Here is a 12,603-nt window from a genome sequence, read left to right as displayed (position 1 = left end):
TTATGTCCACAGGTAATCTATTATAAAAATGTTTTTAAGTTCACCACCCTCACTTATATCATCTAACAATTATGAAATATGTGGATTTAATTTTAGGAGTTATAAAACATAATTTTACTGAAAAATAAATACTTTGTTGGAAAAAATAAGTGCGCATTATGCTTAACTTCTATTAATACATATATTACGGTCCTATATGTGTTGTCCGCTTTTTTATAAGATAATTGCACATATAATGCGAATGGTGAATTCGATAAACCTAATTCTTAATCTTGGTTTTTTTGGCGTTTAATAGTTGTATCAGTCTGAGGGCTTTTTCTTGTTTCGGAATTTCTAAAGTTTTCTAGAAGCTGTAAAAAGACATTGCTACAGCTCTGTTATATTATGGTCTTATAATTATATACTTACGTCATAAGACAGTTCTTGTTTCAAAATAGCGGTAGTGTGCTGGTTATTTACACAGCAAAGTTCCTTCTTCTAGTCACTTATATTTCTCTAATAGTAAGTAATAATTTTATAACCACAAACGTACGGCCTTTCCAAACATAAATTAATTTCCTCAAAATACTGTTGCCTGGTAAAGTCGAAATTATACCCATTTGTAATGACGTCATTTTTTGTTTATCTTTGTTTAGCATATTGCAAACAGCGGCGACAACAAACTTTTGAAAAAAATTGGTGTCTGATGATTATGTAAAATATCCGTTACTGTCAATCAAAAATATTGGTTTGTCAACTTGTTCTTAAAAGTTATTTCGAAAAGTGTTAGATAATGCCTAAAAAAAGATATAATAGGTATAATGAACAATCGCAGCTGATGATTTTAAATATATTGGCTTTTTTTCAACTGGAAAAGGAACAAGTCCGAAACGGAATTGCACTTCAAATTAAAAATGTGATACAGCGAGCCGCAGATGCAACAAAATTGAGCACAACAACGATCGCAAATTTAAAGAAGAATGGTATAAAATCAGATCAGGATTACGCAGCCCGTATATCTTCCAAGCAAAAGACAGCAAAAATTAAAATTACCACATATTTGAAACATAGAATTCGGGACACAATTTATTCTATGAACGCCAGAAAAGAATATGTAATATTGGCAACAATAAGAGAAAAGTATTTTGAGTTTTCCATTGACTCTTTAAGAAGATGGATTAATAGTATAGGCTTCAAGTGGAAAAAATTAAATAACAGAAAATATTTGATGAACTTGCCAAATATTGTTCATAAAAGAATCAATTTTTTAAGGGAGTATATCAAAAATAGAAATGTAGGTCCGGAAGGTTTTACTCCAGTTTTCATTGACGAGACGTGGATTTTTAGCAAGGCATCATTTCGTAGTAGCTGGCAAGATGACACCAAGCAGACGGATTCAAGAAAAAACAGTGAAGGTAAAAATTATCTGGTTATCTTTTTAGATTTTTTTTGAATAAAAATTACTGCCCTTGTAAGGGCTCTCTAACTTCATAATTTCATCTGTTTCATAGTTTTATATAATTTGTCTCTAAGACAATATGAGGGAATTTAACTCCATACACTACTCCTATGTTCATGGAACATTACTTATTAATTATATTAAATTTATGTTCTGGAAGAATGATTTCTAAAAGAAGAGAATTGAATTATCTATTATTTTTAAGGTCATCGCTATATCGTGGTCCACACCGGAACCAAAGATGGCTTCATCAAGGGTGCAAATTTAATATTCAAGAGTGGATTAAAGACGAGAGATTATCATGACAATATGAACAGGAAAAACTTCGAAAACTGGTTTAAAACTCAGCTGGTTCCAAATCTTCCCCCAAAGTCATTTATAATCATGGACAATGCAAGTTACCATTCTGGTTTGTTAGAAGAAATCTCGAGAAAAATTTGGACAAAGCAGAGACAGACCGAATGGTTGAAGAAAAAGAATATTGGCGTTCCAGAAAAAGCCATGAAAGATAAAATATGGAGTATTGCATGCAGAAACTGCTCTAGTGAAAAAAAGTACTTCCTTGATGAATATGTTAAACCTTTAGGACACAAAATTTTACGACTGCCACCATATCATTGCCAGTTTAATGCTATTGAAATGGTATGGTCGGAACGTAAACGAAAATATGATCAATATATTTCCAATTTGAAGGGGTCACCTTCAGAAGTTCTGACTACATGGGAAAGGGTAATAAACGAAATTTCTATAGATCATTGGCAAAAAAATGTTTTTCATACAGAAAAGGTAATTGAAAAGGCTTGGGAGGCAATACAAGTGTGTGATTCCTATGACATTCTGCCACTTGTGATTACGACTGACGAAGACGACGATGACGAAGACAATATCTCTGATTTCAGTTCTGACTCTGACAATACTGACGAGTTTGATTAAGCTTTTTTTGTTCTAGCAAATTTTATTTTATGATCGTCTTTTAAGTATTCAATCATATCGTTGCAATTTCATTAACTTGGTAATGTAATATGGCGTGTTTTTTTTGAGTTTGTATTTAAATTTTTCCCAGTGAGTGAAAATAATTTTATGCTGCTAAAATAAATCATTTGTTAATTTCTGAACGTATAAAAATACATAGCAGACTAGAAATTTCTGAAGGCGATGGTAAAGTTAAAAAGTTTCTAACCTAATATTGATTGTCAAAAATATCTACGCCATACGTTTCTTCTCACCTGGATGACGTAACTACAAATGGGTATAATTTCGTTTTACTTTATTCATATTTCATTTATGGTATTAGTTTTCGGATAATAGTTTTAAGTTCATACATGAAAAAAAAATTTCATCATAACCTCTTTTAAATTAATTTTTTTTTAATATTTACAGCCATGCTCTTCCTCGCATTGATAACATTGACTGGGAAAAATTTATTGTGGTTTTGATATTTCCTTACGAGATTCAAATTTTTTATGGTCATTGTTTCGTTACTTAGGCAAAAACTTATTTTATTTCATAGTTACAGCCTCATTTCATAGCCATGAAAACAGTTTAATATTTTATAGCCATCTTTCGAATAAAAATTTTTTTCAGGATTTTGTTACTTTAAAACAATATTTAAGTTTTATTTATGGACATTAGTTATTACTACATAATATTATGGCAATCTATATACACTTCTAACGAGATTAAATTTGTTATAACCATCAGTCAATTATTATATTTACCTTTTTTTAAATAATTTATAGTCATTTGTTTTTTAAATAATGGTGTTTTTATCGGCATTTTATTGCTTGGAGACAACATTTAAATTTTACTTATGATCACTATGTAGCTTTTTGGTAGTCATACTTGTAAAACTGCAATATTTCTATCGCCACAAACTTTTCTTTGTAACAAAATTTACATTTTTTAGGTGGTTTTAGGCGGTTACGACTCTCCAATAATTGGGTTTTAAGTTCACCATTTGGTCAAAAAATCTAAATTTTCTTCAAGGCCACCATAGCATTTAGCAAATAAGTCTATTATGGCTATGAGATATAAATTAAAATATTTTAAATATGATAATGTTGTTTTTGCATCCACCTAATTCTTCCTTTTTATAGTCAAGAGCTTCAAAAACATTTTAGGGTGAAAATTACATCTTTCGTATTAGAATTCGGCCTCAATATAATTGACCCGATACGACCTTAGCTTCAGTTTTAACATCGGCGAAAAAAGAGATCCTAATTTTCTGTAACCATTTTTAGTTATTCGGACAAATTTTCAGTTACCACCTTATTCAAACATAATCTTTTTTAGTACAATTTATTTTTCGAACTAAATTTCAATATTTTATGGCCATTACGTCATCTTCCGGACAAGAATCTAACTTTTATTTTACTACGACCATTATTTTCGTCCATTAACTCAGTTTTTATAGCCACTACCTTGTCTTTCAAGAATTCTTTTTATAGTTTGGATCTGGTTTTTCATTATAGGTTAAAATTGTTTACAGTCTCAGATAAGGACTATAAAAAATGTTCATTAAATGTTAAGTCTTTTTTTTTTAGCATAGTGAAGATTTCCATATTTTTAATATATTAATACAAGTTTATCCTTTGGATGATAATAACTTTTTTATGGTTACTACATAATCAAGATAAGGACAGGTGATCCCTTTTGGACATGATCAGGCTCTTGAATGAATCAAAATCTCAACTATTTTTTTTTAATACACTGAAGCCTATAAGCCCTATAAAAAGGTTCTTTATTCGATTAAGCTTCTATATTAGAATTCTTCAGGTTGTTTAAGTTAATATATGTAAAATATATTCAAATAAATAAAATTACCATATAACACAAAAAATAAGTAAATTCAACTCTCAGCTAAATAACTAATAATAATAATAATATATCATTTTTAATTTGCATAATATACATATAAACACGTACATATACAGGCATTGATAATAATACAGAAGAAAATGGCGAAGTTTAGCCTAAGTTGCTTAACCACAAAATACTCTCAGCAAGGATATAAATAAAAATAGAACTTTTAAGCCAAGAAAGAAAGGAAGAAAGATAAACGAATAATGATAGAGAACACTTTTTACACTAAGAATTTTGAACACCAAATAAATGCATTCTAAGTTCAGAGCGATGTAAAGCCAGAATTTTTAAATTTGTAATCAAAAGAATTATACAATATTAACAGAATTATAAGTACATCTTTGAAATAATGCTGCATAATGTTGAGGCATGGTAAGATGATCTCGACATCTTTTTTTCGTTTAATTTTGACTTAAACATGGTCGTACCTCTCTAGATCAAATATAAAGCGACAACAGTTAATCTGTACAATCTACAAGCGAGTCTTAGTAACCACATCTAAACAGAAATAAAAAAACATAATACCAAAATTAAGAATTTTTCTTAATTCAAAATGAATCCATTTGCATACAAAACTTTCCTTTTTGAAGTAATTTTTCATGTCACCATTAATTAGCTTAGTGTCAATAAAATCCCCAACATTTTTTGAGCTTGCGGAATTGCACTTTGAGCTTTATATGTAAGCCATACTCTAATGCACCACAGCTTTCTTCTGAGTAAAATAGATGCACCTCCGTCTTTATAAGACGTATCTTTAGATTGTGTTCCTTTGAAAAATCAGACATTAACTTAAGATCTTTATTAAGAAATTCGTCAGTTACTGCCAGATCATTAAGGTGAAGGCAATGCAGTAGCTTAGTGTCGTCAGCATAAGATTGAATATATAAATTTGCAGTCACTTCAGGGCAGTAAATAAAATATAGGAATAGTCCATATATGGATCTCTGTGGAATTCCGGTCAGTAATTTAATATCATTTCTGCGAAATGCATATAAGGCTATAAATTGCAAATATCAACTTGATGTAATCTACACAGTTTTTGCTAAGGCAAAACTAAACGAAGCAACCTTGCTTTATTTTTGTTTTTAATTTTTAACAATGACATTTTCACAAGTATCAGCAGTGAATTTTTACTAATTGCGAATGACATAAAGATTTTAAAACTTACTAAGAGTCTTTATGACCGCTTGCTGATCTTATAAGATTTATGAGTAACGTGAAGTTAGCAGACTCCCATTTAATCTTCAGAATTGTAAGAAGATGTCAATTTTCTTTGCTAAAAGATGAGATTGACTTTAATTACGTAATAAATGATATCACACTTCCAAATTGTGACTATGTTCGTGACCTGGAGGTCTGTGTTGACAAATTGTAGATAGTTGACAAAATATAGATAAATACCATCACAAGATCTTTTTTAAAGACGCTAGGCTTCATTATAAGATCAACAAAATTATTTTCTAATACTTCAAGCAGGACAATATTTTTAACAATCTACTGTTTGTGGGAGAGTGGTATTTTTATTAAAAATATGCAACAATCAAATTGATGCTTCCGATCTCGTATTAGCTTCACATTTTGCTATTCTCTACATCCATACAAGAAGACATAGTGTAATTCATCTTGACACTTATGGTACCAATTTAGTCCAAAAAGAGTCCATATATATAGAGCATGCAACTGGTTCAATGATGTTGAGTTACCTTGAATGACTTTGAATAATTTCAAATCTGTTATTTCAGATAAAGGTAATGTAGTACCTACTATTAGTTTGATATTACACTAGTTAATGAGTTTGATATTGTTATTTGTTACAATACCGAATTGATTACATTACATGTCGATATTTCAATAATTGTCTTCTTAGGATTTGTTTCCTGATGAATAATCAAATTTTCAATTTAAATTATGGTTAGCAGAAGAATAATTGTTCTCAATTCGAAGACACTGTCATCTAACTAACCAATAGGTTTTAAAAAGGGGAATAGAGGTGCCAGAAAAACCAACATGAATCATCTTCGACCAAAGTAAGTCATGGTCGATCATGTCAGAAACCTTAGAGCGACGATAAAGCTCTAATTATATTATCTGTCAGATTTAGTGGAGCTGTCGGGGTACTATGTCCGGATCTAAAGCCTGATGGATGAGTTGTAAACAAATTGTTGACTTTAAGGAAATCTGTAACCTGAGTGTGTGTGTACCACTCTTTCAAGAATTGACTTACTGATTTATTATCTGTTAAGCTTACCATTATGTCATTTCTTCCAAGAAGCGTAAACATAGGACTCGCAAACGAATTAAACAGCTCCCAAAACTAACTTTAAGTCATATCCAAAAAAAAAAAACACGAATTATGGCACACACACTACTACTTATTCTAAACGACCACAAGTTTATTAATTAAAATGCACACCGATCGAGAACAAGAGTTTCCAAATCGTCCAGTCCACGTTGGTTACACCACCGGGAGCACGTTCGAACGGCAGTTATAAGAATCGGGAGCAACAACGGGTCGACCACGACTGTCCCGAATCAGGAACAGGGAGGACGAAAGCGGGACAATTTTCGTGTCGAGCTTCGAAGTCGAGTCCTGCGCCTTGGCCTTACAGCACGTGTGCGTGATGCGAGCAGACAATGTCGAGGGAAGACCGAAGCCTTGGCCACTCGGAACCGATGAGGTGCACGAGAAGAGACCACGGACTCTTGGTTCGTTTTACTGGCGTCGAAAAACTGCTGAAGAACTACTCCTGCTGCCGAACGAAGGTTTTAGACATTTACGAGGATTATCGGTGTGAAAATGACTGGAGATTTATTTATGGGATGGTTAAAGGGGGAGTAAACGGATAAGAAGTGAAGTGATCCGAAGTAGGGAGACATTTTTAGTCGAAGTTTGAGTTAGGTTATGGGATGGATTTAGAGAAAACCTTAAGAGGATTTTTGTGTAGACTGTGATAACCTAAATTTTTGTATAATTTGTATTATTGAACTTTATACATTTTTTAAAAAGTCTGCAAGAATAACGGGGATTTTTAGTAAAAAAACCCTAAATAGTGGTGGTCCTTCAAGTCGTATTTTTTAGTATTAAATTACCTTTACCTATTTTTTCTTTAAAATAATATTTCTTTAATCTAAATCTTTAATATTTCTTATTTGAACTGAAGCTCTAAAAAAATGATTAACATAGTTGGTCCTTCTAGCCGGATTTTTCAAGTACATTTTTTGGAAGTAATTTTAAGAATATTTTGTATAATACCACTGTTGCATACCCACAATAATGTAAATATATGTTATTAAATAATGATATAGTTGCCGATATTACGTCAAATTTACATAATAGTATATCTAAATATGCTGATGGATTTAAGACAAAAGAAGGATTTGCTTATTTTGCTCCATTTAAAATAGTTTCAGACTTTTAAACTTAATAATAATGTTAGTATAATCACCGCTGAAATGTATGCAACATTAGAGTATGTTTTACAAAATCGGAGCTTCATTAGGTTCATAATTTAAGCAGACTCTATATCATCCCTTATGCTGATAAGTAATAGGAAAAATTTATATAAAAATCCGTTGGTTTTTGAGATTTGTAGGAAATTAAAAATTGTCCAAGGCGACAACATTGAAATCAGATTCGTCTGAACTGGGTGGCTATAGTACTAAAATGGTAGATAAAATCGCTAAAAATGCAGTTAGTTATGATAACATAAAAACTGAAGAAGAAATGTTTCAGCTCAGACGCTATTGAAGCATCTCGATTTGGCGAAGAGTGTGCACTCTCCCGATTATAGCCTGCAATATCTTTAGTCAGTCATGTATATCTTAAGAGTTTTAGATTCTACAGTAATTTTAAATATTTGGCAACCGACATATGCTGCGTGATCAATTTTCGTTGCTGGACACCGAGCCGTTCACACACATTTTTAATAGACACGTTCATACACTTTTTAATATGCTTCCTTCGAATAAGATCTTTTATTTTAATACTTCTTTCGGATCATAATTTTTATTTTTTGTTAATACAGCTCCTAATAGCAATAATCATCGTTCATTTTTACTCTCACAAGTATCATTCGGCTCCTTAATTTGACCGTTTGTCTTGGTTGCGTCGCCAAAAATACACTTGTCAGTCGTTTCAAAAAACTCCATCATCTTAATACTATCGATAACATCACTACAAGTGAAACTATCACGTAAGTTATGCTTCGATAGTTAAATACCTTACACTCGATAGTAAAGTAAATTGGAACGATCGTATCACACAAGGAGAATACAAAAAGCATACATCTCATATGAATAGTACAGGCGCACAATTGGCAGGACCTGAGATAGTCTACCCGACTATCACTAGACCATGTTTAAATAATGGCAAGCCTTAACATAAGTCATAGGAACCAAAGCTACTAGAGCCTTGGAAATAATGTTGTGTCTGTCGCCCCTTAACATTTATATCATGAAGCTCATTTCAGTCTTAACGACTCGCCTCTGTCCTGTTCTGATAAATGTAGGAATTAGCCTGCAAAGATCCGATGCCTACTGAAAATTAGCGTGGATTACCAATATCTGCATTTAAGAAACCTACCTACATGGCATTTATTACCGCTGGCCTTAAACCCCTAAGGTCGAGCTTTTTGTGGATCTGACTATAGCGATTCTCTGCTATCAAGACAAATCGAATGCAATTCGTAATGTTTTCTCTAACTAGATAGAAACTATGCCGGGTATCAGGTATCCTCACTGGTGACGTTAGACTATATTAAACTATTGTTTAGATAGGCATAGATTTTCCATTTTATTCCAGGCATTTCATGTGATTAGAGATTTAACCTATTTCTAATTTATTTTAGAATTTTAACGTCATTGTTTATGTCTTCTAGGGAGACAGTCTTTTTTATATAACAATTTAAAGTAATTTTGATTTTTCATCAGACATTTGATACAAATTTTATAATATCCAGGAATTTGAATATTTTTTCTCATATCTGCCGTTCTATAAATGGCGCGAATTTCTGGGAGTACCTCATCCAACCCTTAGAGAGACCAGCGGATCACCCCTCGAGGATGTCGTCGCAATCGTCGAGCTGGATGAAGAGTTGATAGTGACTTCCACACCTCATTCAACAGATGCGTACAATGCGCCTAAGTGCAGAATTGTTTGCACCACCCTCTGCACAGTACAGATGCAAACACAAATATATAAATGTCGCATTTTTTCAATGTCTCTTTGTTCAACAGCTCCTAATTTTTTAATCCAAAAAGAAATTATTGGATTGCTAGTCGTTTGTGCTGTAGCACCCCAGCAAACACTTCTGGCATAAAATTTTTAAATGGTTTATAGAGATATCAAGGTTGGTATTGAATTGTGAGACTCTAAAACTGACCTTTATGTCTTGATTCGTTCATTTTGGGAACTTTTTGATAGCTTTTGTTGAGTGGATTAAACATTGCAGGTTTCCTGTAAACCCAGGCATTTACGCACACCATTTCTATGCAATTTTTTCTTCTTGCTTTATCTTCAGCTATTAGAAATGTTTTCTTTTAGTGAGAAAAACTTTTGAAAATTATCATTGTCAGTAGTTTTCGTCTGGGTAACAAATTAAAACTACAGTGACTTGTTTTAACCACTATTGATTTGGTTCTTTTTGAATTCATAGTCTGCTTGAAAGAAAGATTAAAATTTTGAAAAAATATTAAATTGCTATCAGCTCGATAATCTTACATTGACATACAACCTATATTTTTTTGGCTGTATATGAATATATATTTTTTGGGCTAGTATGATCTCTTATACTTACGATTGTTGTTACCCCATTTTGCACTGCTGCCTCGGCTCAAAAATTTTTATCAGTACTTCGTAAAAAGTAAAATTAATTTTACTGGTTCTCCACCACCAATGATTGTTAATGCGATTATATTATTTTTATTACCTTTTCTTTTGGTAAAGTATAATTCGAATTACTGATTTGCCGTTTAAAAATCTTACTACTCTGTATATTATTATTCTTATGCCTTTTTTCATGATTTTTTTGACCATCGACAATAAATATCAACAACAGTTTGACACCGAATAACTCATAAAATCCAGAGCAACACCAAATCCGCCGACATTCGGAAATGATTCAGATCCCTCTATAATACTAAGGAATAGAGCAGGGTAGCTCAAGGCGATGTAGACAGTAAGAATGCGAAAGAAAAATACATCTTTTATAAGTCTTTTGTCAATGATGGGTTATGAAGCGGAAGCCAGGAGCAATGATGGCAAAAACTGCACCAGGGGGAAATAAAACACGTCGAACGAACAACGAGCGAATTGAATATTTTATGTTAGACATCCGCTAGATAGTCGGCGTAAGAAAGATTTGGTGTTTGGCGTCGGAATGCGTTAGATTTTATTATTTAGGATGTTTTTCGATTAATGCTTGAAGAATATACAGGTTGGGGAATTGAAGATTACGCGTTGTTCAAAATAATGGCAATACCGCTCCCTCTCGTCGATGTGCGGTTGTCTTCAATAGTCAATAGGTATTTTATGTTTTTAATATTTATAAAATAACAATGATAATTTCGGCATGCCTCATTTTGCTGTGACTGCAAGTTCTTTTTATGCAATTTTAAAACGCTATTATATTGTCTATTTCTCAAATTATTATAGTTTTTAAGATGCTCAAAAATACCTTGAGTTGCTGCAACATCAAGTTCTTCACGTCATTCAAATCCTCTCTGATTTAGACCTGCGAATTAAAAAATTTTTAACAAAGCAGCTGTCCTGCTCTTAATGCAGTAATAGAAGCAGAATTTTTAAATAAATACTTTTCGTAGCTGTCTTATTAGTTGAACTCATGGGGACTAGATCTCCATATTTGTATTCACTTGAAATTTCTTTCACTCCTTCCTGTTCACTCAAAATTTATATTGGTAGTTGTGATAGTGCTACACAAACTTCTGATAAACTATAAGCTATAAGCGCTGTAATGAAACGGCTTTTCAATATAGGCACAGCACTTTATACTGACCATTCCAATGTTGGTCTAGCTCATGAAGACCAACTAAGTTTCAACTATAGGAGATTATAATACAACTAAGGGCTTTATTTACAATTGGGATCTAAAAGCTTCTTCCCTAGTACTCCAAAATGATACCGAAAAATTGTTGTCAAATTATTGACAAATATTTTTTTTTATTAATTCGCTGGTCGCCTTTCGCATATTTAATACAATGTCTTATTAGATTCTGGCAATAAGAGGCATGATCTTTACCTTGAAGGTGACCATCAATCAGTGCGAACGAGCGCTATGTAAGTTTTAAATAGATTTACTACAAGGCTTCTGGGTCAACAATAATGTAGCTCTAAGTTAATTCATAAATACGTACCTCACTTGAGAGTATTGATTATTCCTCCTGGGGGAAAGTGACCACCTAAGAGAGACACACAGTTCAGGTTCTGACTGCCTACGGGAATACCGCAGTATGGGCGACTGTAAGTATACGCTAGAGTTTGTTACTACACTTAATCCCTACTAAGGATATTATAAAAGCGGTAGATACTAATAGGTGTTGATCTGTTTAACCGATCTGTTAACTGATACCTTGTCTAAATTTGGAACCTGTATGTTTACCCCTAAAATGCAAACGTTGTAGTTTTTTTTTTTTGAAAAATATAGATTTCGCGTCATCCTTCACCCAAACAATGCCTGGTTCTCTTTATCCTATGCTTTCCTTTGAATCACGTTCTGAGAAGATCGTTCTTACCGGTCATAACTAAACCTATTCGTGTCTGCAGTACTAATTCATATCTAGTGGCTTAAAAGTCATAGAATTGATATGATAAAGAGACATCAATTTAACGAAACGCAACTTCGTTAATGAAAAAGATGATTCCATTTCAGTTTTTATCTGTCGCTAATAATTGAATTCCATTGTAATATTTGCTATGGTCCTTCCGCGCGATGGATCTATGAGGTAGTAAGTAGAATTTCTTTCTATTCAAAAAACTAAGACAAGCACTTCATGTCTAAATTGCTTAAACATTGTGAATATGCTTCAGTTATTTAACCGAGAGCATCGTTTGAAGTTTGTAAATATTCGTCCCCAGATATATCGCGAAGCATGCTTCCAAAAAAAAATAAGCATTTCGTTAAGAGTTGTTCCAATAAGTGCCTTACTGAGTAAAACTTACCTGAGATAAAATTAAATTGGGTAAAATTAACCTTTAGCTTCGTGCATGGGGTATCTTGTCAAGTCCAACTATTTTGCCTTAAGCTGATTCTCAATGACTAGTACAAGAAAAACTTGGAATATATCTC

The 12,603-nt window shown here is 32.5% G+C and overlaps 2 protein-coding genes across 2 annotated transcripts in view; one reads left to right on the top strand and one right to left on the bottom strand.

Moving 5' to 3' along the window:
• Positions 1-6,824, bottom strand: part of LOC126744564 (gamma-aminobutyric acid type B receptor subunit 1) — a 371,298-nt gene extending 364,474 nt beyond the window's left edge. Inside the window, exon 1 of the mRNA XM_050452020.1 lies at positions 6,549-6,824. Within this exon, the coding sequence (XP_050307977.1) occupies positions 6,549-6,581 (33 nt within the window). The 5' untranslated portion in view covers positions 6,582-6,824. The remainder of the gene's footprint in view (positions 1-6,548) is intronic.
• LOC126744565 (uncharacterized) lies at positions 1,074-2,679 on the top strand. Its single transcript, XM_050452021.1, has 2 exons — positions 1,074-1,394; positions 1,644-2,679. Exons 1-2 carry the CDS (start codon positions 1,208-1,210, stop codon positions 2,369-2,371), a joined length of 915 nt encoding a protein of 304 aa, XP_050307978.1. The 5' UTR covers positions 1,074-1,207; the 3' UTR covers positions 2,372-2,679.
• Positions 6,825-12,603: the final 5,779 nt, after the last annotated feature.

This window comes from Anthonomus grandis, chromosome 14, assembly GCF_022605725.1.
Source record: "Anthonomus grandis grandis chromosome 14, icAntGran1.3, whole genome shotgun sequence".
NCBI classification, from domain to species: Eukaryota; Metazoa; Arthropoda; class Insecta; order Coleoptera; family Curculionidae; genus Anthonomus; species Anthonomus grandis.
This window is presented reverse-complemented; position numbering and strand designations above follow the sequence as displayed.

Bases quoted from the DNA above. Each gene is read 5' to 3' on its own strand.
- LOC126744565 (XM_050452021.1), top strand. From the start codon at position 1,208: ATGAACTTGCCAAATATTGTTCATAAAAGAATCAATTTTTTAAGGGAG. The intron at 1,395-1,643 runs GTAAAAATTATC...ATTATTTTTAAG, and splicing joins TTCAAGAAAAAACAGTGAAG to GTCATCGCTATATCGTGGTC.